Raw genomic sequence first — 27,408 nt, 5'->3', positions numbered from 1 at the left:
TCCACAAAAAAAGCAAGTCCCCTTTCGGGGTCCGTCATCTGTCATTGAAACTATAGGGGCTTCCATGTTACTGGTTGCGTGTCTTTGGAAAAGTGCTATGACTCCTCGAACCCCAAAAGAAATCCATCAAACTTTGCGCTCCCAAATCCAATGCAGCCCTCCCTTCTGAACACCACTGTGTGCCTAATTCCGCAGTTAGTGTCCACCTGTTTGGCATTTTTGTAGCAATGAGAGCTCGCCTAATTTAGGGCTGCATGTCTCCAGAAGCACGAGCTGGGTACAACGTACAGGCACAATGTATGGACACTAGAACATATTGGTCACTACAAGTTTTCAATTTTCACTCAGCAATATCAACTGCTGCTTTCTTCTGGAAAACACTCATGGAGTCAAAATTGTCACTACACCTGGAGATAAATTCCCAAAGGGGTTTAATTTTCAGAATGGGGTCACTTGAGGGGGGATTCTGCTCTTCTAGTACTTAGGGGCTCTGTATATGGAGCCCGCAAATTATTGTGTAGGTAAATCTGCGCTCCAGAAGGCAAGTAGCGCGCTCTGTGCCTCCCGAGTGTCACTGTATTGCTAAGCAGTACGTTACAGCCACATATGGGGTATTTCTGCATTCAGCAGAACTTGTGGGACAAATTTTGGTGCCATTTTTTACCCATTTCCCAGTGTGAAAATGTAAAATTTGTAGCCAAAGCCAAATTTTGGTGGCAAAAATGTAATTATGGTATACATTGGTGACCCTCCTGTGGTATCAATATGATCACTGCACCCCTAGATGATTGCATTAAGAGGTTTAGTTTGTAAAATAGTCTCTTATGGGGGGTTCTGCAGTACTGGCACCTCAGGGGATCTGCCAATGTGACATGGCACACTCAAACCAGTCCAGCAAAATCTGATCTCCAATATGGTACTTCTTCCCTTCTGAGCTTTGCACTGTGCCTCAAAAAGTAGTTTTTGATCACATATGGGGAATCTGCATACTAAGGAAAAATTGCACATCAAATTTTAGGTTCCATTTTCTTCTGTTACCCTTGTGAAAATATAAAATGTGGGGCTAAAAAAACATTTTTGTGGTGAAAATTTGTTTATTTTTTATCTTTATGGCTCTACGTTCTAAACGTCTGTGAAGCACCTTAGGGTTCTAGGTGGTCACCACTTTTAGAGAAGTTCCCTCTGGTGTCTTTTTTCTGAAATGGTGTCACTTGTTGGGGGATTTTCACTGTTTAGGCTCTCCAAGCACGACATTGTGTCTAATTATTCCAGCACATTTTGCAGTAAAAATGTCAAATGGCTTTCCTACTCTTCCGAACCCTGCCATGCGCCCAAACAGTGGTTTCCCCCCACATACGAGGTATAGACATGCTCAGGTCAAATTCCGCAACAAATTTGGTGGTCAATTTTTTCCTGTTACCCTTGTGGAAATAAAAAAAAAAAAGAAAGAAAAAAATTGACAGAGCGCTATTTGCCTCATGAAGCGCAGGTTTTCCTAAACTGGTTTGCGGATTCCATTTAAAGAGCCCCTAAGTGCTAGAAAAGCAGAATCCCCCTCAAGTGGCTCCATTTTGGAAATTATAATGCTTTGGGAATTTATCTAAAGATATAGTGACGATTTTGACTCTATGGGTGTTTTCCAGAAACAAGCAGTAGTGGTTGTTGCTGAGTGAAAATTGCAAACTGCTGTTGTAGTGACCACTACGCTGTAGTGACCAGAACGTTGTAGTGACCAGTACATTATGCCCAGTTCATGATTCTGGAGATGTGCATCTGTAAATTAGGGAGGCTCTCATTGTTGTTGAAATGCTAAATGTGGTTTAGGCACACTGGGGCTCAGAAGGGAGGGGGCATTTGGATTTGAGAACGGAGAATTTGCTGAATTTCTTTTGGCGTATGAGGACCAATTTCGTTTTTCCAGAGCCTTTCTGCTACCAGTAATGTGGAAGCCCCCTATGTTTCTGTCAACAGACGACAGATCTGAGTGAGGGCTTGCTTTTTTTGGTGGATTGAGTTGAAGCTTTTATTGGGAACATTTTACATAACGTTTGGGATCACATTTATCCGGCGCTCTACGTTGACCACTTAGTTTGGGGTTTCCAGCTAAACCTCTGAGTGACGTGATTCGGATGAAACCGCTGAGGGATCCTATTCACTTTATTGAGGCAGATTTACTCTGGACTCTGTCTGGCCTCTGTTCAGCGGTGTCCTTTTCAGAAGTGCACAAAACTGTGGCAGACAGCACTTTTATGCAATCCTAAAAAGATGGACACCGCCGGATCACAGGTAACACAGCATCCACAGTGCCTCCTCTGCCTCATTATAGGGTATTTACCGCCAGGGGTTCTGTCTGAATCACATATTTCAGAGATTTACAACGACACCCCGGTGTATGCACTCAGCGCAGGATAAATGTCCTCCAAGCCTTACTGCGACCTTTGGGAGGCAGAATGAAAAAATCAACATCATATGAAAAATTGGTTTTATTTATTTTTTACGCCGTTCCTCATGCGGTATAAGTGATTAAGCGACTTTATTCTTTGGGTCTGTGCGATTATAGCAATACCAGATTTGTATCGGGTTTTTATATTTGGCTGCTGGCACACACTAAGCCCTCTTTCACACGTCTGTTTATTTCTGGAACCGATACCGGAGATATCAGTGTCCATGTGTGTACTACGTGTGCCGCATCAGTACCACACGGACAGCCGCCGGGGAAGAGCGCTTACTGTAGCTCTTCTTCCCCGGTGCCGATGCATGAAACACGGAGGACATCAATGAGTGATGGCTATAATTCTTTCAAAATTTCGGCTAACCGAGACATGTGATGGCTTTTTTTTTTTGCTGGACGAGCTGATGTTTTTATTGGTGCCATTTTCAGGCACATTACATTATAGCACGCGCCCTCTGCCTGAGTCACTGAAGAGGCGGTAACGCTCAGGAGCAGCTGTCAGCAACGGAGGTGAAAAAGACTTGGGTATACTAATAGATCACAGACTGAATATGAGTCAACAGTGTGATGCAGCAGCAAAAAAGGCAAATGCAATTCTAGGATGTATTAACAGAAGCATACAGTCTAGATCACGTGAAGTCATTATTTCCCTCTACTCCTCTTTGGTCAGACCTCACCTGGAATATTGTGTCCAGTTTTGGGCACCACATTTTAAAAAAGACATCAACAAACTGGAGCAAGTTCAGAAAAGAGCGACCAGAATGGTGACCGGTCTGCAAACCCTGTCTTATGAGGAAAGGTTGCAGGATTTGGGAATGTTTAGTTTGCAAAAGAGAAGACTGAGAGGAGACTTAATAGCGGTCTACAAATATCTAAAGGGCTGTCACATTGTAGAAGGATCAACTTTATTCTCATTTGCACAAGGAAAGACTAGAAGCAATGGGATGAAACTGAATGGGAGGAGACACAGATTAGATATTAGAAAAAACTTTTTGACAGTTAGAGTGATCAATGAGTGGAACAGGCTGCCATGAGAAGTGGTGAGTTCTCCTTCAATGGAAGTCTTCAAACAGAGGCTGGACAGACATCTGACTGGGTTGATTTAGCGAATCCTGCTTTGAGCATGGGGTTGGACCAGATGGCCCAGGAGGTCCCTTCCAACTCTATGATTCTATATGATCGCCTTCTGTCCTGATTTTTGGGAGACAGAATGAACAAAATCCAGCAATTGCGTGTGTGTGTGTGTGTGTGTGTGTGTATATATATATATGTATGTGTATATATATATATATATATATATATATATATATATATATATATATATATACACCGTATATACTCGAATATAAGTCGAGTTTTTCAGCCCCCTTTTTGGGCTGAAAAAGACCCCCCTCGACTTATATTCGGGTCACGGTTCAAACTTACCTGGTCCCCGTCGTCTCCGCATTCCCCGGTATGTGTCTGCGGTCCCCTGCAGCTTGTCAGTGTCCCGGCGGCGGGTGATGATAGGGCCGCGGCGGCGGCGTTACAAGTCGCTGTGCGCCGCTCCTTCCCGGCGCGTCGCTCTCTCCCGCCTTCCGTCTTCTGGCAATGACGTGGATAGCACGCGCCCTCTGCCTGAGTCACTGAAGAGCCGGTAACGCTCAGGAGCAGCTGTCAGCAACGGAGGTGAGTATATAGTGTTTTTTTTTTTTTTTTTTTTTTTTTTTAAATTCCAGCAGGGGCAGCAGCAACATGATAGGATTACCTATCACTTGGCCAATAAATCATGCATTGGGGCCACTATTACGGTACTCACTGTGCAGAATTTATGGGGGCATATGTTGTGCAGCATTACAGTACCGGTATTTGGGCCACCATTATTCACTGTGCAGCATTTATGGGGGCATATGTTGTGCAGCATTACGGTATTTGGGCCACCATTATTCACTGTGCAGCATTTATGGGGGCATATGTTGTGCAGCATTACGGTATTTGGGCCACCATTATTCACTGTGCAGCAGTATCTTCGGCAATTCCCACCCTAGATTTATACTCGAGTCAATAAGTTTTTCCAGGTTTTTGAGGCAAAATTAGGGGGGTCGACTTATACTCGGATCGACTTATACTCGAGTATATACGGTGTGTGTGTGTGTGTGTGTGTGTGTGTGTGTGTATATATGTATATATATGTATATATATATATGTGTATATGTGTATATGTATATATGTGTATATATATATATATATATATATATATTATACCGTTCCGCGTGTAGTAAAATTGCTAAGGCAGCTTTAGTTTTCGGGTCAGTACGATTACAGCGATACCCAATTTATATATATTTTTTTTATATTTTGGCGCATTTACTAAAAAAAAAAACTTTTATAGGAAAAACAATTTTTGCATCGCTTTATTCTGAGAGCTATAACTTTTTTTTTTTTTTACTCTGATGGAGCTGTATGGCAGCTAATTTGCAGGACAAGATGACATTTTCAGAGGTACCATTTTTATTTACATTTGTCTATTTGATTGCGTTTTATTGCATTTTTTGTTCGGCGTTATGATGATAAAGCATGTTTTTTTTAGCCTTTTTTTCTATTTTTACGGTGTTCACTGATGGGGTTAACTAGTGGGACAGTTTTATAGAGCAGGTCATTCTCGGCAATACCATACATGTGTACTTTTATTGTGTGGTTTTTTTTTGTTTTTTTTTTAAATTTACATAAATAATTGGAAAAATATTTTTCCTTTCTCCATCGCCTCATTGGGGGACACAGGACCTTGGATGTTATGCTGCTGCCACTAGGAGGCTGCCACTAAGTAAATACAAAAAGATTAGCTCCTCCTCTGCAGTATACACCCACATACTGGCTTCAGCCGAACCAGTTCAAGCTTAGTGTCAGAAGGAGGCACGTGTTCTGATCTTCAGCCCACATCTATAGTTTTTTATTTTTATTCGTAATGTTTTTCCAAAGGATTACAGAGAGCAACTGATCCCTTAAGGGCACTGCTCTCCCCAAACCTACAACAGGCAGGAACGTGGAGTGTCACCTCCACGTACCCCTTCCTGCATCGTTTGTTACCGGTATGCCTAAAATCTTTAGGGGCTACGGGTCCCTTCAGGGCAACGCTTTCCCCACACCAGCAGCAGGTAGGAACGTGGGGTGTCACCTCCAGGAACCCCCTTCTGAATCCTGGCCTATCCCGCTCTTGTGTGCCAGACTAACAGCCCTGTCCCATCCTTGGGGAGTTAACCCCTAGGATGTCCAGAGGCATGTGCACCTCCCCCCCCCCCCCCCCCCCCCACACGCGCACACACACGCTGCATCACCCCTGATGAACAGCGGCGATGGAAGGAAGGCGAATGGTCCCTCCTCCTCCTTGGCAACGGAGTGTGTGGCTGGAGTTTCCCTGCACAGTCCACTCTGAAGCCGCGAACCTGGAAGCAGTGGCAGCCCGGGTTCTGTGCTTAATCATTCATCTGCGGCAGTTCCATGCCGGAACTCACACCCCTGGTAAGATGGGCTAGGTGTGCATCTGGACCACGAATGGGTCAGAGACCCCGGCGGAGGGCTCCCGCAAACGCGCTACTCCCCATGGCGTCCCCTCTCCCTCCTAATGCCCTCCGGCCGGCTGTAGAAATCTAGCCCCCTGGCTTAGGCCTATTCTCGACCGCAATCCCGAAGCTCCACCTACTTCATGATGTCACAGCAGTAGCTACGCCCACTTGTGCGCACGAATTGGCGTTTCTCGCACACTGCGAGACTTATCTCCCTATACGACATGCGCATATCACGCCCCCTCCGCAATTCCCAGCTGCTATCTTTACCCGGCCGGCTCTTTGCACGTGCTGGCGGGGCGGTCAACACTTCAGAGGGGCACAGTGGACTGAAAGGACCGCTCACACGGGGCACAGAACCCGGGTAAGATCTCTGAGCCTTCAGCAGATACTCATTGGACCTTCTCTGCAGTATTCATTGTGGTTTACAAGCTACTGCACTCCCTATTAGAGTATATCGGCAGAGGTAGGGACATACTGTGGTACATCAAGTCACTAAGACAAGCAAGAAGGCTAACAAGGCAGTGTTTTTCACCTCATGTACCACCTGCCAGACTTCGTTACCACGGTGACAGAGTATGCCACTCTGCAAAGCCTGTGATCCCGAATGCGTTCGGAAGCCCTCCGCCACTACTAAACCCCATGTACCTAGTCCCCCTGAGTGGGCTTCGGCACTGTTGCAGTTTATGGCATCACTAGCTAAAGCAAGAGATTCCCTCCAAGATCCCTTCTCTACCGGTCGGGGTCTTTGTCTGCCTGCCTTGGAGGGAACTGTCTGCCACCAGGGGTCATTCTCAGGCAAAAACTCCACAGGCAGCTAGGAAATGGGCCCATAGCACTCGCCCGGGACTTGCGTGAATCCGATTCTAAGATGCCCCTTGATCTAGACTCACTGGATTATCAGGCAGTGGTGGACTGTCTCATTGAGGCCGTTAACCAGACTTTGAAGGTTGACGAGGACCCTAACTCTGTCCCGGATCATGCGGTGTCCTTCAAGAGAACTAAACGGCCTCATAGGGTTTTCTCCAACCACCCCGAGTTCCAGGACCTAGTTCGATGGCATAGAGAGCGACCGGGCAAACACTTTGCAGGTCAGAAACCTATTGCTGCGAGATACTCATTTTCCTCGGATCTGCTGAAGGAATGGGCTGAATCCACCCCCCCACCCCCCAGTTGATGCACCTGTACTCTCTTCTGGACACCAAAACCCTCCTGTCCTTACCAGAAAATACAGGCAAAGAACCTTGCCCGTTCGGTTTTTGAAGCCTTGGGCTCGGCACTCTTTCCCTATTTTGCTGTTGCGTGGGTAGCTAATGCTATCGTCTCTTGGGCTGATACCCTGACCAGAACCATTCAGGATAGTAACCTTCCCCCGGAAGCAGTAGACCTGGCCAATCAGATCTCCTTAACCTGGGAATATTTGTTTCTCACATCTTTAGACTCTGCTAATGCCATCACCATCCAACGGGCACTGTGGCACAGGGAATGGCTTGCAGGCTCTGCGTCCAAAAAGTCCCTGACGTCTCTGCCCTACCAGACCGGTTGTTTATTTGGAGAGAAGCTGGATCAGCTTATCTCGGACGCCACAGGAGGAAATAGTAAATTCCTTCCCCAGCAAAAGACTAGGCGACCTTTTAGTCATCAGCAACAGACGCGTTTCCGGCTCTTTCGTAGCAATCCCGGTTGGTCCAACGCGACCACTTCCGGATCAGGTCGTTCCAATCGTGGGGACAGGGGTCCTCAGGTTTCATATAAGACCAACCAGTCATGGAAGGGCTGACCCAAGCAATCTAGACATAAGGGATCCCAGGTCCCATAGATTTTTGGCCCAATGACTCACGGCATTATCCTGTTGACACCAGCAGAGTAGGCGGTCGTCTACTCCTATTTCGTCATATCTGGCTCTCTGTCTTCCACGACGAATGGGTCAGAGACCTGGTGTCTTCTGGATACAAGATGGTCTTCTTCCCATCCTCCTGCATGGTTCCCCCCCCCCCCAAAAAAAAAAAAAGTCGCTTGGGCCGAGCCATCGATTTGTTACCCCATGATGGGGTCATTACTGCAGTCCCAGAAAACGAGAGGTTCGAAGGGTTCTACTCGAACTTAATCATGGTTCCGAAGAAGGACGGAACGGTGCGGCCCATCCTGGATCTGAAGCTCCTAACAAAGTTTGTCAGAGTCCGGCACTTCAGGACTGAGTCCCTCTGCTCTGTCATCACATCCATGGAGAAAGGGGAGTTCCTAGCATCCATTGACATCCAAAGGTTCCTGTGCTTTGCCATCCGAGAGGAACATTTCCAGTTTGACTTTGTCCCTCAGCCTTGCCACCGCTCCCAGAGTGTTCACAAAGGTCATGGCAGCTGTCAAGTACATTCTGCATTCTCGGGGCGTGGTCGTTCTGCCATACCTAGACAACTTTCTGATCAAGGGGCCGTCTTTCCAAGCCTGCGTGGAGTGCGTCCGTATCACCTTAGATACACTTTCCCGTCTGGGCTGGCTGATAAACTTAAACAAATCTTCCCTGATCCCAGCTCAGCAGATATCCTTTTTAGGAATGACCCTGGACACCTTCCGAGGGTTGGTGATTCTCCCTCGAGACAAGGTCATAGCCCTTCAACAGGGAGCTCAAGCACTTTGTCGCCCATTTCCTCTCAGATTTTGCATGTGGGTCCTGGGCAAGACAGTGGCAGCGATGGAAGCTGTTCCTTTTGCCCAGCTACACCTCCGTCCTCTGCAGCTTACGCTTCTATCGACCTGTGACAGGAACCCGTTCTTACTCAGCCGTTTATGTTGGTTGTCTCCGCAGGTCAAGCGGACGCTCAGGTGGTGGACATTATGGTCTTCCTAAGACATATATAAGGATTTAATAAGCAAGAAAGTGTGTGTGTGTGTATGTGTGTGTGTATATATATATATATATATATATATATATATATATATATATATATATGTGTATGTATATATATATATATGTGTGCCATTAGTTCAGGGTAAAATTCTGGTAAGGGAATCTGTTTTTGCTGCTATAAGATGTGGCCACTGCCTTTCAGGGCTTATCTATAGCACTCTATAATGCTGTAGATAAGCCCCCAATCCAACCTACAAGATAAGAAAAATAAGTTTTATTATGCTCACCCTGCTTGCTTCATGGCTCCCCGGCATCGCGCTCCTACCCAGGCGTACTTATCTGCCCCCAGAGCAAATTCCTACAGTGCGCAGGAGCTGGGTCTTTCTGACCTTTCCCAGCGCCTGCGCACTGCAGTACTTTGCTCTGCCCTCAACAGGGCATAGAAGTATGCCTGCGCAGGAGTGCGGTGATGGGGAGACATGAAGCAAGCAGGAGGGTGGCGTCGCAAGATAAGGGGCCCCGGACCTGCCACACCCATCGGACCGGACTGCATCCCCGGGTGAGTATAATAAAACTTATTTTTCTTATCTTGCAGGTCGGATCGGGGGCTTATCTACAGCATTATAGAATGCTGTAGATAAGCCCTGAAAGGCAGGCAGTGGACGCATCTTATAGCAGCCAAAACACCTGACAGGTTCGCTTTAAAGTCAGAAGATTGTAGATTTTTATTAGTTTCATAAAAACATAATTAAATACTAATTGATTGCATGCATAGTCAATCTATTCTAGTAATAGCTTGTCTCTGCTTTTGTTTTCAAGCCATCCTTCAATGACTTTATTTTAAGGTTTTATAACAATTTGATTTAATACACTATTGTATGTAACCATTTATCTTTTCTGATTTCTTATTGTGTAGAGAACCCAAGTGAACCTTTTGGAGCATCTGTAATTATTGATGGAGTCACTTACGGTACTGGAACTGCAAGCAGCAAAAAGCTGGCAAAAAATAAAGCTGGTAAAAACTTTGTAGACAGTTTTATTTATTTATGGTGTAGAATTTTTTTTCTTTATATCCTTTGCACATTTGTAAGCTTCAAAGTTTTATTTTTTATCTTTGATTTGTATCAGCCCGATCAACACTGGAAATCCTTATTCCGGACTTTATAAAACAGACCTCCGATGAAAGGCCCAAAGACAGCGATGAGCTGGAGGTGAGACAAAACTGAACAAATTCTGACCCCTATTCAGCATGCAGTGTTGTTCCTAACACACAGTTCATATAAAAATAGTCAAAAATGAGATGAATTAAATGGATCCTTCTCGAACTCTGCTTTTGTTTTCAACCCAGCATTATGTTTTGTCAAATTTTTTTTCAACAATTTTTTTTTTTTTTAACACTGAATGTAACCTTTCATCTTTTCTGATTTCTTATTGTGTAGAGAATTCAGGTGAACCTTTTGAAGCATCTGTGATTGAGAGTCCTCAGCATTTCATACCTTCTAAAGGCTAACTTAAAAGATAACACATTGCAAGCTTTTGAGACTACTCTGGTCTCTTTATCTGCCATTGTTTAGCACAATATATGAAGAGTCGCATATTTATTCACCACAGTACATAGGTATAGTGCAGTAATAAGACAAGTGATGGGAAGCAGAACTATCAATATGGGAAGGGGAGAAAGTTGTGACGGGTGTCACAGATTGCCATAAATTTGTACTAACAGAATCGTCCGTTTCTCTGGGATTTGAAGTTACCTTTTAACCACTTACTGCCAGCTGACGGAATAGTACGTCAGCTGGCAGTATCCCCCACTTTGAGGTGGGCTCCGGCGGTGAGCCCACCTCCAAAGCCGCGACATGTCAGCTGTGTTAAACAGCTGAATGTGCCCGCAATAGGCACAAGCAGAATCGCGATCCGCCCGCGCCTATTAACTAGTTAAATCCCACTGTCAAACGCTGACAGCGGGCATTCAACTAGAGCTTCCGGCGCGTGACCGGAAATACGCGCGCCGCTGACCCCCGTCATGTGATTGGGGGGCAGCTATGCGTTGCCATATCAACCTGAGGTCTCCTTGAGAACTCTATGGTTGTTGATGGCAGATTGCTATGAGCGCCACCCTATGGTCGGTGTTAATAGCAATGCTGTAATTGAACTACATAGATGTGATCTATGAAAGTGTTTAAAAATAAAAAAAAAAACAAAAGTTTAAATCACCAACCTTTCGCCCCAATCAAAATAAAACACTAAAAAAAAAAAATCAATCCTACACATATTTGGTATCGCCACTTTCAGAATCGCCCGATCTATCAATAAAAAAAGGATTAACCTGATTGCTAAACAGTGTAGCGAGAAAAAAATTAAAACGCCAGAATTAGGTTTTTTTTGATCACCGCAACATTGCATTAAAATGCAATAACGGGCGATCAAAAGAACGTATCTGCACAAAAGTGGTATCTTTACAAACGTCAGCTTGGCACGCAAAAAATAATCCCTCTCCCAACCCGAGATTACGAAAAATAGAGACGCTGCGGGTTTTAGAAAATGGTGCAATTTTTTTTTTTTTTTTAGCAAACTTTGAAATTTTTTTTTCACCACTAAGATGAGAGAACATAGACATCTTTGGTGTCTATGAACGCGTAATGATCTGGAGAATCATAATGGCAGGTCAGTTTTAGTATTTAGTGAACTTAACAAAAAAGCCAAACAAGTATGGGATTGCACTTTCTTTTGCAATTTCACCGCACTTGGAATTTTTTTCCCGTTTTCGAGTACACTACATGGTAAAACCCAATGATGTCATTCAAAAGTACAACTCGTCCCGCAAAAAAACAAACCCTCACATGGCCATATTGACGGAAAAATAAAAAAGTTATGGTTCTGAGAAGAAGGGGAGCAAAAAACAAAAGCAAAGTGTCGGTCATGAAGGGGTTAAAGGGAACCTGTCACCAGGATTAATACTGTTAATCTGCAGGTTAACAGCATTATGATGCTGTCTGGTGTCTACACGCAGCTTTATGCAGCGGGGAGAGATTGATCTTTATTCTCCTCGCCAGCATTTGGCATTCAGTAATGGGGTACAGGGTGCCACTGGTTCAGTCACCGCTCTGACCATACAGAGCGGTCGCTGTAACTGTGCCCCCAGCCCTGACTAACACTGGCTCTTCGTTGAGGCCGGCTGTCAGTCAGGGGCGCGGCTACAGCGGACGCTCTGTATACTCAGGCGAGCCCAGAACTGAATACCAAATGGTAGCTTGGAGAATAAAGATTTTCTCACTGCTGCATTTGGCTGGATGCAGGCGCTGGACGGCATCATAACACTGTTAACCTACAGATTAACCTCATATCTGCAGATTAACAGCATTATTCCTGGTGACAGCTTCCCTTTAAATACTAATGCTTGGCCATCTGTAGATCTGTCCTTTTTTGTGTTCTAATGAGAGTTCATCGTTGTTCTAAATGTTTGTGCTGTTTCATATATAGAAAGAAGAAACAGCAATGTATTCGGGTGCTGTGCACCTAGGCAAAACCAAACCTTGGAAAACAATGGAGGCAGCACACCAGCTTATAAAGGTGAAAAAAGTGCAATTTAATAATCCATAATGGCGACTTGACCCATCATGCCAGGGCTACATTTTGTTTCAAGCTTTGAAAATGTTCTACACTTGGAATGAAACTTTGCCCTGGCATGATGGGTCATTTAAGCCATTGAACACCATACTATGGAGTGCTGCCTTTTTCTCTTTTGGATATTTTGAGGCTTGGTTTTGCCTGAGAGGCTTCTTTGCACCCATATTTGGATTTTTCTACTAGTACTCCGCCTGTATTTTCTATCGATCCCCCTCCAGTCGAACATTTTGTACATATAATTAAGTAAACTACTTTTGGTGTGTGGCTCAAGAAAAGGTACCTGGAATTTTGTAATTCTGATGTGAGTTGGGAATCTTTATCTTGTTCTTGGCCATTATATGTGGACAAGTGGTACTTGATGTGCTTTTCTATAAGATTTCCAGTTTACCCATCTAAAGTCCTAAATAGAACCGAATTTTGTAGTTATATGGAAAACTACTTCAGGAGTCTAAACCTGAGGGAATATTTTCCTTATATAGAAGAATCTGAACCCATTCTAACTGAAGGAAATGGGATCTTTACAGCCAAACGGAGGTCATACTGGACACCTCAAACTTGATGCAACACACATTTGGTGTACAGTGGGGAAAAAGTTTTTAGTCAGCCACCAGTTGTGCAAGTTCTTCCACTTAAAAAGATGAGAGAGGCCTGTAATTGACATCATAGGTAGACCATAACTATGAGAGTCAAAATGAGAAAACAAATCCAGAAAATCACCTTGTCTGATTAAGCAAGATTTATTTTGCAAATTATGGTGTAAAATAAGTATTTGGTCACCTAAAAACATGCAAGATTTCTGGCTCTCACAGACCTGTAACTTTTTCTTTAAGAGGCTCCTCTGTCCACCACTTATTACCTGTAGTAATGGCATCTGCTTGAACTTGTTATCAGTATAAAAGACACCTGTCCACAACCTCAAACAGTCACACTCCAAACTCCACTATGGTGAAGACTAAAGAGCTGTCGAAGGACACCAGAAGCAAAATTGTAGCCCTGCACCAGGCTGGGAAGACTGAATCTGCATTAGGCAAGTAGCTTGGTGTGATGAAATCAACTGTGGGAGCAATAATAAGAAAATGGAAGACCTACAAGATCACTAATAAACTCCCTCGATAAAATGATCACAAGAACAGTGAGCAAAAATCCCAGAACCACATGTGGTAGGGGGGGGGACCTAATGAGCAACCTGCATAGAGCTGGGACCACCGTAACAAGTCTACCATCAGTAACACACTACGCCGCCAGGGACTCAGATCCTGCAGTGCCAGACGTGTCCCCCTGCTTAAGCCAGTACATGTTCGGGCCCATCTGAAGTTTGCTAGAGAGCATTTGGATTATCCAGAAGAGTATTGGGAGAATGTCATATGGTCTGATGAAACCAAAGTAGAACTGTTTGTTAGAAACAAAACTTGTTGTGTTTGAAGGACACAATGCTGAGTTGCATCCAAAGAAGACCATACCTACTGTGAAGTATGGGGACCCAGGACAACTGATCCATGTACATGAAAGAATGAATGGGGCCATGTATCGTGAGATTTTGAGTGCAAACCTCCTTCCAGCAGCAAGTGCATTGTACATGAAATGCGGATGGGTTTTTCACATTGATAATGATCCCAAGCACACCACCAGGGCAACAAAGGAGTGGCTTCGTAAGAAGCATATGAAGGTCCTGGAGTGACCTAGCCAATCACCAAACTTTTGGAGGGATTTGAAAGTCTGTTGCCCAGTGACAGGTCCAAAACATCACTGCTCTAGAGGAGATCTGCATGGAGGAATGGGCCAACATACCACCAACAGTGTGTGCCAACCTTTTGAAGACTTACAGAAAACGTTTGACTTCTGTCATTGCCAACAAAGGATATATAGCAAAATATTGAGATGAACTTTTGTTAATGACCAAATACAAATTTTCCACCATAATTTGCAAAAAAAAAAAAATCTTGCCAAATCAGACAAGGTGATTTTCTGGATTCGTTTTCTCATTTTGACACTCATAGTAGTGGTTTACCTATGATGTCAATTACAGGCCTTTCTTGTCTTTTTAAGTGGGAGAACTTGCACAATTGGTGGCTGATTAAAAACTTTTTTTCCCCACTATGTATAGAGTCTTTCAGACACATAGTAAAATCCACTGTTTTAGACACAGACCAGAGACAACTATCCAACATCAGTGCCAAGGAAAAGGGGGACCATGCAATTTTTGAGAAACAATAAGGATATATATAACCATTAAACCAGCATGGTACCAATGTTCATTTTTTATTTATTTATTATACTTTTGCTTATATAGCGCTATCTTATTCTGCAGCGCTTAACATACATTGTCATCGCTGTTACCAATGAGGCTCACAATCTAAATTCCCTATCAGTATGTATTTGAAGTATGGGAGGAAATCTGAGCATCCGGAGGAAACCCACACAAACACGTGGAGATTATAAAAACTCCTTGCAGATGCTGTCCTTGATGGGATTTGAACCCAGGACTCCAGCGCTGCAAGGAGCCGCTGTGCTGCCCACTTACAGTTGTGGCCACCCCTGCAATTCTGTCAGATAATACTCAGTTTCTTCCTGAAAATGATTGCAAACACAAATTCTTTGGTATTATCTTTATTTAATTTGTCTTAAATGAAAAAACACAAAAAGAATTGTCCTAAAGCCAAATTGGATATAATTCCACACCAAACATAAAAAAGAGGGTGGACAAAAGTATTGGTACTGTTCGAAAAATCATGTGATGCTTCTCTAATTTGTGTAACTAACAGCACCTGTAACTTACCTGTGGCACCTAACAGGTGTTGGCAATAACTAAATCACACTTACAGCCAGTTGACATGGATTAAAGTTGACTCAACCTCTGTCCTGTGTCCTTGTGTGTACCACATTGAGCATGGAGAAAAGAAAGAAGACCAAAGAACTGTCTGAGGACTTGAGAAACCAAATTGTGAGGAAGCATGAGCAATCTCAAGGCTACAAGTCCATCTCCAAAGACCTGAATGTTCCTGTGTCTACTGTGCGCAGTGTCATCAAGAAGTTTAAAGCCCATGGCACTGCGGCTAACCTCCCTAGATGTGGCCGGAAAAGAAAAATTGACAAGAGATTTCAACGCAAGATTGTGCGGATGTTGGATAAAGAACCTCGGCTAACATCCAAACAAGTTCAATCTGCCCTGCAGTCCGAGGGTACAACAGTGTGAACCTGTACTATCCGTTGGCATCTGAATGAAAAGGGACTGTATGGTAGGAGACCCAGGAAGACCCCACTTCTTACCCCGAGACATAAAAAAAAAGTCAGGCTGGAGTTTGCCGAAACTTACCTGAAAAAGCCTAAAACGTTTTGGAAGAATGTTCTCTGGTCAGATGAGACAAAAGTAGAGCTTTTTGGGCAAAGGTATCAACATAGAGTTTACAGGAGAAAAAAAGAGGCATTCAAAGAAAAGAACACGGTCCCTACAGTCAAACATGGCGGAGGTTCCCTGATGTTTTGGGGTTGCTTTGCTGCCTCTGGCACTGGACTGCTTGACCGTGTGCATAGCATTATGAAGTCTGAAGACTACCAACAAATTTTGCAGCATAATGTAGGGCCCAGTGTGAGAAAGCTGGGTCTCCCTCAGAGGTCATGGGTCTTCCAGCAGGACAATGACCCAAAACGCACTTCAAAAAGCACTAGATAATGGTTTGAGAGAAAGCACTGGAGACTTCTAAGGTGGCCAGCAATGAGTCCAGACCTGAATCCCATAGAACACCTGTGGAGAGATCTAAAAATGGCAGTTTGGAGAAGGCACCCTTCAAATATCAGGGACCTGGAGCAGTTTTCCAAAGAAGAATGGTCTAAAATTCCAGCAGAGCATTGTAAGAAACTCATTGATGGTTACCGAAAGCGGTTGGTCGCAGTTATTTTGGCTAAAGGTTGTGCAACCAAGTATTAGGCTGAGGGTGCCAATACTTTTGTCTGGCCCATTTTTGGAGTTTTGTGTGAAATGATCAATGATTTGCTTTTTGCTTCATTCTCTTTTGTGTTTTTTTTCATTTAAGACAAATTAAATGATGATAATACCAAAGAATTTGTGTTTGCAATCATTTTCAGGAAGAAACGGAGTATTATCTGACAGAATTGCAGGGGTGTCTATACTTTTGGCCACAACTGTATGGTGTCACAGTCCTGATGAACAGCTCAGACTACATAATGTAAGCACCTATATATGACACGTGCTATTACCAAAAATTGGGGTCTGAACCAAAGTAGGAATACTACAAGGAACAAAAAATAGTTGATCTTTTGTTTACCTGACAAATCCATATCAGCTGAAGACCTGATTCCAACAGAGTCCAAGAATAGGGACATATTACATGCTTCACAGAATCTAGAAATCCTTTCATGTGTTGGCACCTTTACTGGCTATATTTCTGGATGGGTAGGTGTTCTTAAAACTTTGGTAAATGATACACCCAGCTACATTGAACTTAAAAAGTGTACACACCCCTGTTAAAATGCCATTCCAAGAGGGCTCATTTCATGTTACTCATCTGTACAAATTCATTGAGGGAAAAAAAAACGAAAAATCGTTTTGAGTTGGAAAATAAAAGTAACACAACTAAAATAATGTGATTGCATAATTGGGGATGTGGTTGTATTCAGAATTGGTCAATCACATTTAAACTTGTGTTAAATACTAGTCAGTACACAGCTGCCATTATTTTAAAGTAAATCTGTTCAACCCCATATGACGTTTCTGTTCTAGTTGTATTTTTCCTAACATTTTTTTGTTGCATTTTACAGCAAAAACCCATAGTCTGTAAATAGCTTACAATACAGCCAAGAAATCTCATTGTTGAAAATTGTCAGAAGGGCACAAAAGATGTTTCCAATGCATTAGATATTCCATGTAACACTGTGAAGATGGTTATCAAGAAGTGGCTTAAATTTCTCACAACAGTATCATTAAATTCAAAAGTTGATGAAAGAAAATTTGTCTGGGAGGCTGCTGTAATTTCTGGCAGGTACTGATCATGGTGATGTGCTATGAATACACTGAGCATTACCTGCTGTGACCTCATCACTGGCATTTTCACATGGTCCTGAGGTCACAGCAGTTCAGCCCGGCTGTGAGAACAGAGTCAGTGAATAGCGGTGATGTCATTGATGCTGCGCTCCCTCACAGCCTGACTCGCGATGAAGTCTGGAGCGTGAGAGAAGATTTCAGCACTGGTCAGGCTGTGAGAGAGCGCAGCCTCGGTGACGTCAGTGCTAGTCATTGAGGCTGCGCTGGCAAGATCGCCTCATTCACCAGTGGTTTTTCAACCGGGATGCATATTAGCACCATCCAGGTTGAGAAATGTATATCCCCCAGATATGGATTACGTCGTGGGACACAACGATGGACAAGTATGGTATATTGTTGCTTTTTTATGTTTGCTACAAGAGAATGAGGGCTTCTAATAGATTAGGTGTGTTTCTAAGTATGGTTTAATTAAGAATAATAAAGGAGTCTGTGTCTTTATTTCTAATAAACGATTTTTTACTGGGTGTCTGTGTTTTCTTTACAATTTGACTATGGGGTTAGTAATAGGGGCGTCTAATTGACGCCTCTCCATTACTAACCTCGGGGCTTGATGGCACTTGAAAAGTGACATCACCTGAAAGGTGACATCAACCCCCCAACTATTACCCCCATATGCCACCGCTACAAGGCAGTGGGAAGAGCAAGGCTATGTTTCAGAATTGGTGCGTCATGGAGATACGCCTTTTCTGGGGAGGCTGACAGCTGATGTTTCTAGCCAGGGGGCCAGTATCCATGGCCCCTTTCTAGGCTATTAACAGCCCTCAGCTGTATGCATAGCCATTGCTGGCTATTAATTATAGGGGGGCCCCACGCCATTTTTTTTTTCAGTAAAATAATCTTTTATTTATTAAATACATGTACAGAATTTTGCACACATACTATACTAATTGTATTTGTCACTGACATGTATAGATCTACCTATTCTATATGGATTTACTGTATGTAATCCATCTCCTATCCTGTCGGCTCCTGCAGTCATTTTACAGAAATATATATGTATGTGTGTGTGTCACCAACATGTGTCACTGACATATGTATGTGTGTGTTGTTTTCTAAGCTCTGTGTGATTTTACTGTAGCTGCACATGAATTGCCGACCTTTCAAAGGACCCAGGTGTGAAAAAATCGGACAGCACTTTTATTTTTTTCTCGCACCCATAGACTTTCATTGGCGAGTCTCGACCGATATACGCAGCAAATCGCAGTTTGCTGCGATTTCATTTGCACGTATAATACGGCCGAGAAAACAACAACTGGTGGAAGCTGCATCATAGGTTAACAGTGGTCTAAGTGCTATGCGATGTTTTATCGCATAGTACTCGTCCGTATTCCTCGCTAGTGTGACTCCGGCCTAACTCTCAACTACTTTTGTACTGAAATAAACATTTGGACTCCATCATCAAGATATATAAAAATATAGTAGAGACATCCCTGACCAAAAGCCAATTGATCATTCAAAACACATTTCTGCTCAAAAACCTGACTCCCTTCCCAGAAAACGCATCATTTTTGTCTTCAAAAACATTATTGTTTATTAAATAATTACAAAAAGTGCACATAATCACAATGAGGTGTCAATATAAAACAGATGAATACACGGCTCTGTGCCGCTTACAGATGGGTGTCTCCACGCTGGATGTGGATGTCTAGGTTCTCCCTTGACCGGCGTCTACTCCCAGCGTGACGCCTGATCTGTATGATGGTGCTGGCCGGCCTCAGGGCGCATGCGCCGATGATACTCCACTGATTGGCTGATTCCGGTCTCATGACTGCGGTCAAAGGGTACTTTAAGGTTCTGTGGAGATAGGAATGGTATCTCCTTGATAAAGCGGCCTCATAGCGCCGCGAAACGCGCGTCGGGGGTCACTGCCAGACGCTCCCCCCTCGCCTCCCCTCTTTTGTATCCTCGGGTAAGACTTTTTGACCACACTTTACCTGCTTTCAGTGATTGCTGATTGTGGGCATATTTATTCTTTCAGTCTAGGGCGGCACTACTTCAGTGTACTCCATTTTGTAATGGTAATTTGGGTCACTTACATACCTCTCTGATTACATAATCAGTCCATTTATGCAGATTGATCCAAGCCCCTTAACTGTGGACATATTAGCAATATCTTAAACAGGAGGATACTGTTACCATCTGGGTTGGTGAGGGGTTGTCTTTTGGGTGTGTATTCATCTGTTTTATATTGACACCTCATTGTGATTATGTGCACTTTTTGTAATATATTTAATAAACAATGATGTTTTTGCAATCATCGTTTTGCTCCTCTTTTCCTCCGTTGGTTCATTGACTATTGGAGCAGATGTGGCTTTCACCCAGGGTGAACAAATGGTTTTGGCATCATCCCTGGGCACTTTAGTCGTTTATATGGGATTCCTGTTAATAATCTTTTTTGTCTTTGCGGTTTTTTGTCTTTGCACGTTTTTTTCACGCGCGTTTTCAAAACGCATTGAACAAGCCAGAAACACGGAAAAATCTCCGAAATTAATGAGCATACTGCATTTTTTACCGCAATGCGTTTTTTTCGCAGTAAAAAACGCAACAATGTGCACAAAAAGTGCAAAATGCATAGAAATGAATGGGAAGCATCTTTTCCGGCGCGTTTTCAAAACGCATTGAACAAGCCAGAAACGCGGAAAAATCTCAAATTAATGAGCATGCTGCATTTTTTTACCGTGATGCGTTTCCGTAGACATGTGTTTATTTGACGCACTCCATCCGCAAGCGTCTGCATGCGTATGGCCGCGGAAATATGACATCTCAAAAAATGCAACATGTGTTAGCCACACCCCCGCACACACATAGAAACGACGCATGCGCAAGCGAACGCATGCAAACATGCGTACACTATGTTAAAAATATGTACACTGGACACATGCGGATGTATGCGAATGAAACGCTGCATTCACAGACGCAAATGTGAAAGCAGCCTTTATAAACACGTTTAGGAACCAGGCCTACCACCCCAAAACAATTGATGACCAAAATGCAAGAGCCACAAGAATACCAAGGAATCATCTCCTGAAGTACAAAAATAAACAAGAAAGCCACTGATTGCCTCCAAGTCAACTATAATCCAAATCTGGAATTGTAGAGGGAAGGTGCATGCGAACTATAACAATGAAAGGGAATCTGTAAGAAAATTTTTGCCATGTAATCCAAGAACAGCATGATTTAGTTGCTCAGACCTCGATTGTGGAGTTGTATCAACGTCTTAGGTTGTTTGCTTTATATTCAATAAAATCAGTGTTTCTCCTACGCCTCATTGGGGGACACAGAACGTGGGTGTTATGCTGTTGGCCACTAAGAGGACACTAAGTAAACCAGAAAAAACAGTTAGCTCCTCCCCTGCAGTATACACCCTCTCGCTGGCTGAGATTTCTCCAGTTCTTTGCTTAGTGTCTTTTGGAGGCACTGGGGTCTGGTTTCAGACCCCACCGTTTTTATTTTATATTTGATTTTTCTGTGAATTTTTATTTTTTAATTAACGGAGTGAAGGGGGCGACGGTTCCTTTCTACGGCCTGCTCTCCCCCAAACCAACAACAGGCAAGCATGCAGAATATACCTCCCCGTACACTTTCCTGTGACGAATGGGGCTGATTCCTCTGACAATGTTTCCCTTACGATCGGTACTCCACGGATAGGAGGGCAAGCGCAACAGGACCTAGCACAGGAGTGCATGGAGATGGACTTGAGCAGCGCTTTTTCGGATGCCCTGAATCAGCCCCAGAGCTCTCCATCCCCCTACCACAGAGTGGATCGATAGAGCATACCCCTTTAAGACCTCCTCCAGCTCTGCTACATCGCTCGAAGGATGAGACATGAAGACCCCGAACAGCGACGCCCTGCCTGAGCACAGGAGTGGAGGTATGGGGTCGGGTCCTGCCCCCGGGAGAAGCGCTGAGTTAACATCAGCAGTGGTGCATCGGTGCTCTATCGCAGCCCCCCCCCCCCCCCCTACTCTTGGTGCTCGGGTAGGCCAAAAATGTAGTCCCCGGCTTTTCCGGCCTGCTAGGCCGCAATTTAAATGGTGCCGCCCTCTCTCCGCCCCCGGCGCCTACTGCGGGTAGTCCAAAAATTTAGTCCCCGGCTTTTCTGGCCTACTAGGCCGCAATTTGATTAGCGCCGCTCGCGCTAATGTCGCAGCCCCCCCCCTCTTGGCGCCTCTCATTACTTACGAGACGTGCAATTTTATTCTCGGGGGGCCATGTCTTCAGCTGCCGTTATCCCTTTCATGAGCGCTATGCCTGCTCTGGACAGCCGGATACCGGGTGACACCACATGGCCACCGTTTTTCCCTCCCGGGGGACCCAGCACAGGACCGGGTAAGGCTAGTTTCACACTTGCTTTTTTTTGCAGCGCGTTTTTCCCGCAAAAAAACGCATTGAAAAAACGCATACATAAGCATACAACTGCTGCGTTTTTTTCAAGCATTTTTATGAGCATGCATGAAAAAAACGCAGCGTTTTTATGCGTTTGTATGCGTTTTTAGCGCATTTTTACCGCGTTTGCGTTTTTTTCCAACATTTTTAGGTGGCCCCTCACACTACCCAAACCATGACTTTACTAACCCTAACCCTGACCCTAACCCTAACCCTGACCCTAACCCTTAACCAAATCATACTTAACCCTAACCCAAACCCTAAACCCTAACTAACCCTGACCCTAACCCTGACCCTAACCCTAACCCTAATCCTGACCCTAACCCTGACCCTAACCCTTAACAAAACCATACTTAACCCTAATCCTGACCCTAACCATGACCCTAATCCTTAACAAAACCATACTTAACCCTGACCCTAACCCTAACCCTGACCATAACCCTAACCCTAAACCCCCTTAACTAACCCTAACTCTAACCCAAACCCCTAAATTCCATGGTTTAAAAAAAAAACGCATATGCAAAAAAACGCATACATGAGCATGCCAGTGCGCACATATGCGCATCCATAGGCTATAATGGCCATTTTTAGCGCAAAACGTGCGCATATGTGCGCATGCGCTTTTTTGCAGGGCCAAAAAATGCAACATGCTGCGTCTGGAAAATCCCAACGCACACCCCAAAAAAACGCAGCGCATGAAAATCGCATACATGCGCTGACCAGTGCGCAGGTATGCGCACCCATGTTAAATATAGGGGAAAAAACGCATGCGCAGGTGTGCGTTTTTTTCCAGCGCTAAAAAACGCAAATGTGAAACCAGCCTTAGCTGCATCTGCCCTCAGATTAAAGCTTAACCCCCTTCATGACACACTCCCTGCAGCTGCAGACAGACTCTGCCATAAACCCTTTCAGGAGCGCTATGCCTCAATCTAAGGAGGCTAAACGGGCTGTTAAAAAGGCACACTTGAGTTTTTTTACTGTGTGTACCACTTGCAAGTCTGCCTTACCCAGTGCACAGACTAATCCGTTATACATGGACTGTGCCCTGACCTGCGCTCCAATGTCTCTCGCCGCCGGTGCTGACGGGCCTCCCACGTTTAGTAACCCTGACTGGGCTGCGTCCCTGTCAATGTCGGTGGAGTCTCTGACCCAAGCAGAAAGCGTCCTTATCTCCCGTGGAGGGCTCTGGCGTCGGCCGGGAACCATCCCCCAGCAGGGACCATGCTCGTCCAAGGGACAATCAGCGCCTCAGCATCAGTGACTCCTGTCTCTCGCTCGCCCTCTCCTGAGGTTAACAGCGAGCACAGATCAGAATTTGAATCTGACACGTCAGCCCGTCAGAATCCCCCAACTGATCAAGTCACTTGATTCTCTTATAGAATCAGTCAACAGGATTCTGAAGTTGGATGAGGAAAATATTCCCGCTCCAACACACCCTGGCTCATTTAAGGGAACCTAGCATGTGTGCACGTTATTTACCAGCCGTCCAGTAAGCTAAATACCCTTTTCATCCAGACCTAATATAGGATTGGTTACAGTCCCCTCCGGTGGACCCTCCTGTATCGCGTCTTGCTTCTAAAACGCTCCTATCTGTTTCTGAGGGTTCCTTAGAAGCCCATCCGATTGTCAAATTGACTACCTTGCCCATTCAGTTTTTTTTTTTTTTTGAAGCTTCAAGAGCAGCGTTTTTTTTCCCATCTCTTGCGGCAATTTGGGTCACTAAGGCAATGGCCGCTTGAGTAGAAGTCTTGATTACTTCCTTCCAAGGCACCAATCTTCCTCCGGAGGCAACCACTGTCGCCAGGCAGATAATTCACGCAGCTGTCATTGTAGTAGACTCTTCTTTTGATGCTGCCAATTGTGCAGCTCAAACTGCCGCTAATGTGATCTCCATTAGAAGACCCCTTTGGCTCCACGGCTGGCGGGCGGATGCCACACCTAAAAGATCGTTGTCTTCTCTCCCCTTTCAAACGGGTCGTTGTTTTGGAGAGAAACTGGACCAACTCATTTCCGATACTATCTGGGGGGAAAAAGTAAATTCCTTCCTCAACAATAGGGGCTGATCGGCCGTTTCGCAACCAACAGCCGACGAGTTTTCGATCTTCTCTCAACAATTCCGGTTGGTCCGCCTCCTACCTTCTCTTCCGTATCAGGTCGGTCCCCGCACGGAGACAGAGGCTCCCAGGTCTCATACAGACCTAACCGCTCTTGGAAACCCAGGCCTAGGGCTTCTGGATCTAGGGGAGTCAAATCTCATAGATCTACCCAATGACGACAAGTGAGTCAGGGAGCTGGTGTCCTCCCGGATACGAGAGAATTTTCTTCAGAGTCATCATTCCGGTCCCTCATCGCGAAAGGTTCAGAGGATTATTTTCAAACCTTTTTGTGTTTCCAAAAAAGGACGGGACGATGTGACCCATTCTGGGTCTCAAACTGTTAAATCAGTTTGTCAGGGTACGGTGATTCCGAATAGAATCTCTCCAATCAGTTGTCGCTTCCATGGACAAAGGAGAGTTCCTAGCATCCATCAACATCAAGGTCGCTAACCTTCATGCAATTCACAAGGAACATTTCCAGTTCGTTGCCTTGCCCTTTGGACTCTCCACCGCCCCCAGGGTCTTTACCAGGGTCATGGCGGCTGTCATGGCCATTCTCCTCTCTAGGGGAGTGGTGGTGTTACCGTATCCGGACGACCTGCTCATCAAGGGTCCGTCCCTTCGAGCCTGCGAGGAATCCATGGATAACAGTAAATACTTTCTCGCCTGGGGTGGAAGATAAACTTTGGAAAGTCTTTGCCAAAACCGGCTTAGCAGATTCCCCCTTTAGGGATGATCTTGGACACTTCCTGCGGGTTGGTCATTCTCCCTCCAGGAGAGACCTAAGCCTTACAACGGGCAGCGCGACTGTTTTCTCACTACATTCGTTTCGGCATGAGAGTTCTAGGAAAGTTGGTGTCAGCGATGGAAGCAGTTCCATTTGCACAGTTCTACCTCTGTCCCTTACAACACGTTGCTGTTAACTTAGGACAAGAACCCATTCTCCCTGGACCGTTGGATCCCTCTGTCCCTGCGGGTCAGGCAATCCCTCAGGTGGTGGACACTGAGGTCCTCCCTGAATCAAGGCAGGTTTTTTCTCCCTGTAAATGGTTGGTAGTAACCACCGACGCAAGTCTCCTCGGCTGTGGAGCAGTCTTTCGTCGCCACACGGCACAGGGTCATTGGTCAACCCGAGAGTCAGTCTCCTCATCAACATTTTGGAGATGCAAGCGATCAGATTAGCTCTACGGAGTTTCCACCGTCTCCTCGCAGGTCACATCAGGATCCAATCCGACAACGCCATGGCTGTAGCGTATATCAACCGCCAGGGAGGTACCCGGAGCAGGATGGCCGTGCACGAAGCGAGTCACATCCTCCATTGGGCCGAGCGTAGAAAATTGGGCGGCAGATTTTCGCAGTCGCCAAGGCATTATCTCGGGGAAGTGGTCTCTTCATCCGGAAGTCTCTTCAACAGATTTGTCATCGTTAGGGGACTCTGGATGTGGATCTCATGGCCTCAAGACTAAACAGCAAGGTTCCTCGGTTCATTGCCAGATCGCGTGATCCATGCTCCATCGGAACGGACGCCCTAGTTCTGCCAAGGCACCGGTTCCGGCTCCCATACATCTTCCTTCCTCTTCCCTTGCTTCCGAGGGTCATCAAGAAGATCAGAGCGGAGGGAGTACGAGTACCAGTGATCCTTGTCGCGCCAGATTGGCCGCACCGAGCATGGTATGCAGAACTAATACAACTAGTTGCCGACGTCCCCTGGCGACTTCAAGATTGCATGGATCTACACTCGCAGGGCCCGATTTATCACCAGAACGGGGCCCTGTCTTTAACGGCGTGGCCGTTGTATCCTGGATTTTAGCACAGGCTAGGTTCTCTCACAACGTGATTTCCACCATGATTAGTACTAGGAAGCCTGTGTCCATGTGCATCTATCGCCGCACCTGGAAAACCTTCTTTTCGTGGTGCAAGGATCATGGTCAATCACCTCTGGTGTTTTTTCCATTCCGGCCATATTGGAATTCCTTCAATCTGGTTTAAAATCAGGCCTCAAGCCCAGCTCGCTCAAGGGCCAAATTTCGGCCTTGTCAGTGCTTTTCCGACGAAAAGTTGCCACCAAACTTCAGGTCAAGACGTTCATTCAGGGAGTTTCCCATGTGACGCCTCCTTATAGAAGGCCACTGGAATCATGGGACCTTAACCTGGTTCTCGGGGCCTTACAGGAGGCTCCTTTCGAACCGCCACAGGACGTGTCACTATCCGTCCTCTCTTGGAAGGTGGTCTTTCTAGTGGCAATTACGACAATCAGACGAGTTTTGGAATTGGCAGCTCTGTCCTGCCATTCTCCGTTCCTGAATTTATCGGGAAAGGTTCTCAGGACGTCCCCGTCCTTCCTGCCCAAGGTAGTCTTCTCTTCCATCTCAACGAGGGAATTGTTTTGCCTTTCCTTTTTTCTGGCGACAGTCCATCGCATTGACAAGGCCCCCTCCACACCCTGGATGTGGTTAGGGCGCTGAGACGGTACATCTCGCGGACGGCTCCCTGCCACAAGTCAGATGCCCTGTTCATCCAGAGGGGCATAGGAAGGGTCTAGCTGTGTCAAAGCAACGCTAGCCAGGTGGATTCCCCTGGCGATTCAGTAGTCCTACTGTATCAGGAACGCGCCTGTCCCAGTGGGGATTGAGGCGCACTCTACCTGGTCAGTGGGCGCCTCTTCAACCATTCGGCACCAGGCCTCGGCAGAACAGGTCTGCAAGGCTGCAACTTGGTCCAGTCTGCATACTTTTTACAAAATATTACCAATTTCATCCTCAGGCCTGTCCGCAAGGTTGCAACTTGATCCAGCCTGCATACCTTTACAAACATTGCCTAATTTATTCTCAGGCCTCTGCGGATGCAACCTGCAATCGGCAGTACCTCACTGTTGACTCCGTGGTACATGTGGTATTAGCAGATGTATGCTCCCCACCCCAGGGACTGCTTTAGGACGTCCCACTGTCTGTGTCCCCCAATGAGGCGTAGGAGAAAGATTTTTGTGTACTCACCGTAAATGCCTTTTCTCCGAGCCAATCATTGGGGGACACAGCTCCCACCCTGTTTAGCCTATTCACTGTAGCATTCTTAGGCTTTGACTTAGTTATGGTTATTGTTTATGCTCCTACTGCTTTTTTCACCGAACTGGAGAAATCTCAGCCAGCGAGAGGGTGTATACTGCAGGGGAGGAGCTAACTTTTTTTCTGGTTTACTTAGAGACAGTGGGTGTTATGCTGCTGGCCACTAGGAGGACACTGTGTCCCCCAATGATTGGCTCGGAGAAAATAATTTTACGGTGAGTACACAAAAATCCCTATTTTATCAGAGAGAGGTTATCACTATAGGACTAGGTTCCTCATGCCTCCTAGTCAACTACTGTGTATACCCCTCCCCCACCATTGATAAGCAGCCTTATA

The 27,408-nt window shown here is 45.2% G+C and overlaps 1 protein-coding gene across 1 annotated transcript in view; it reads left to right on the top strand.

Annotated features, from left to right (window-relative positions):
• The window catches only part of DGCR8 (DGCR8 microprocessor complex subunit), a 175,190-nt gene that overhangs the window by 64,496 nt on the left and 83,286 nt on the right, over nucleotides 1-27,408 (top strand). Inside the window, exons 8-9 of the mRNA XM_073559047.1 lie at nucleotides 9,759-9,857; nucleotides 9,971-10,053. Coding sequence (XP_073415148.1) covers nucleotides 9,759-9,857; nucleotides 9,971-10,053 — 182 coding nt within the window. The remainder of the gene's footprint in view (nucleotides 1-9,758; nucleotides 9,858-9,970; nucleotides 10,054-27,408) is intronic.

This window comes from Dendrobates tinctorius, unplaced genomic scaffold, assembly GCF_039654945.1.
Source record: "Dendrobates tinctorius isolate UK_male_01 unplaced genomic scaffold, ASM3965494v1 ptg000265l, whole genome shotgun sequence".
Classification (NCBI taxonomy): domain Eukaryota; kingdom Metazoa; phylum Chordata; class Amphibia; order Anura; family Dendrobatidae; genus Dendrobates; species Dendrobates tinctorius.
The sequence above is the reverse complement of the archived record's forward strand: the minus strand, read 5'-3'. Positions and strand labels throughout refer to the sequence as shown.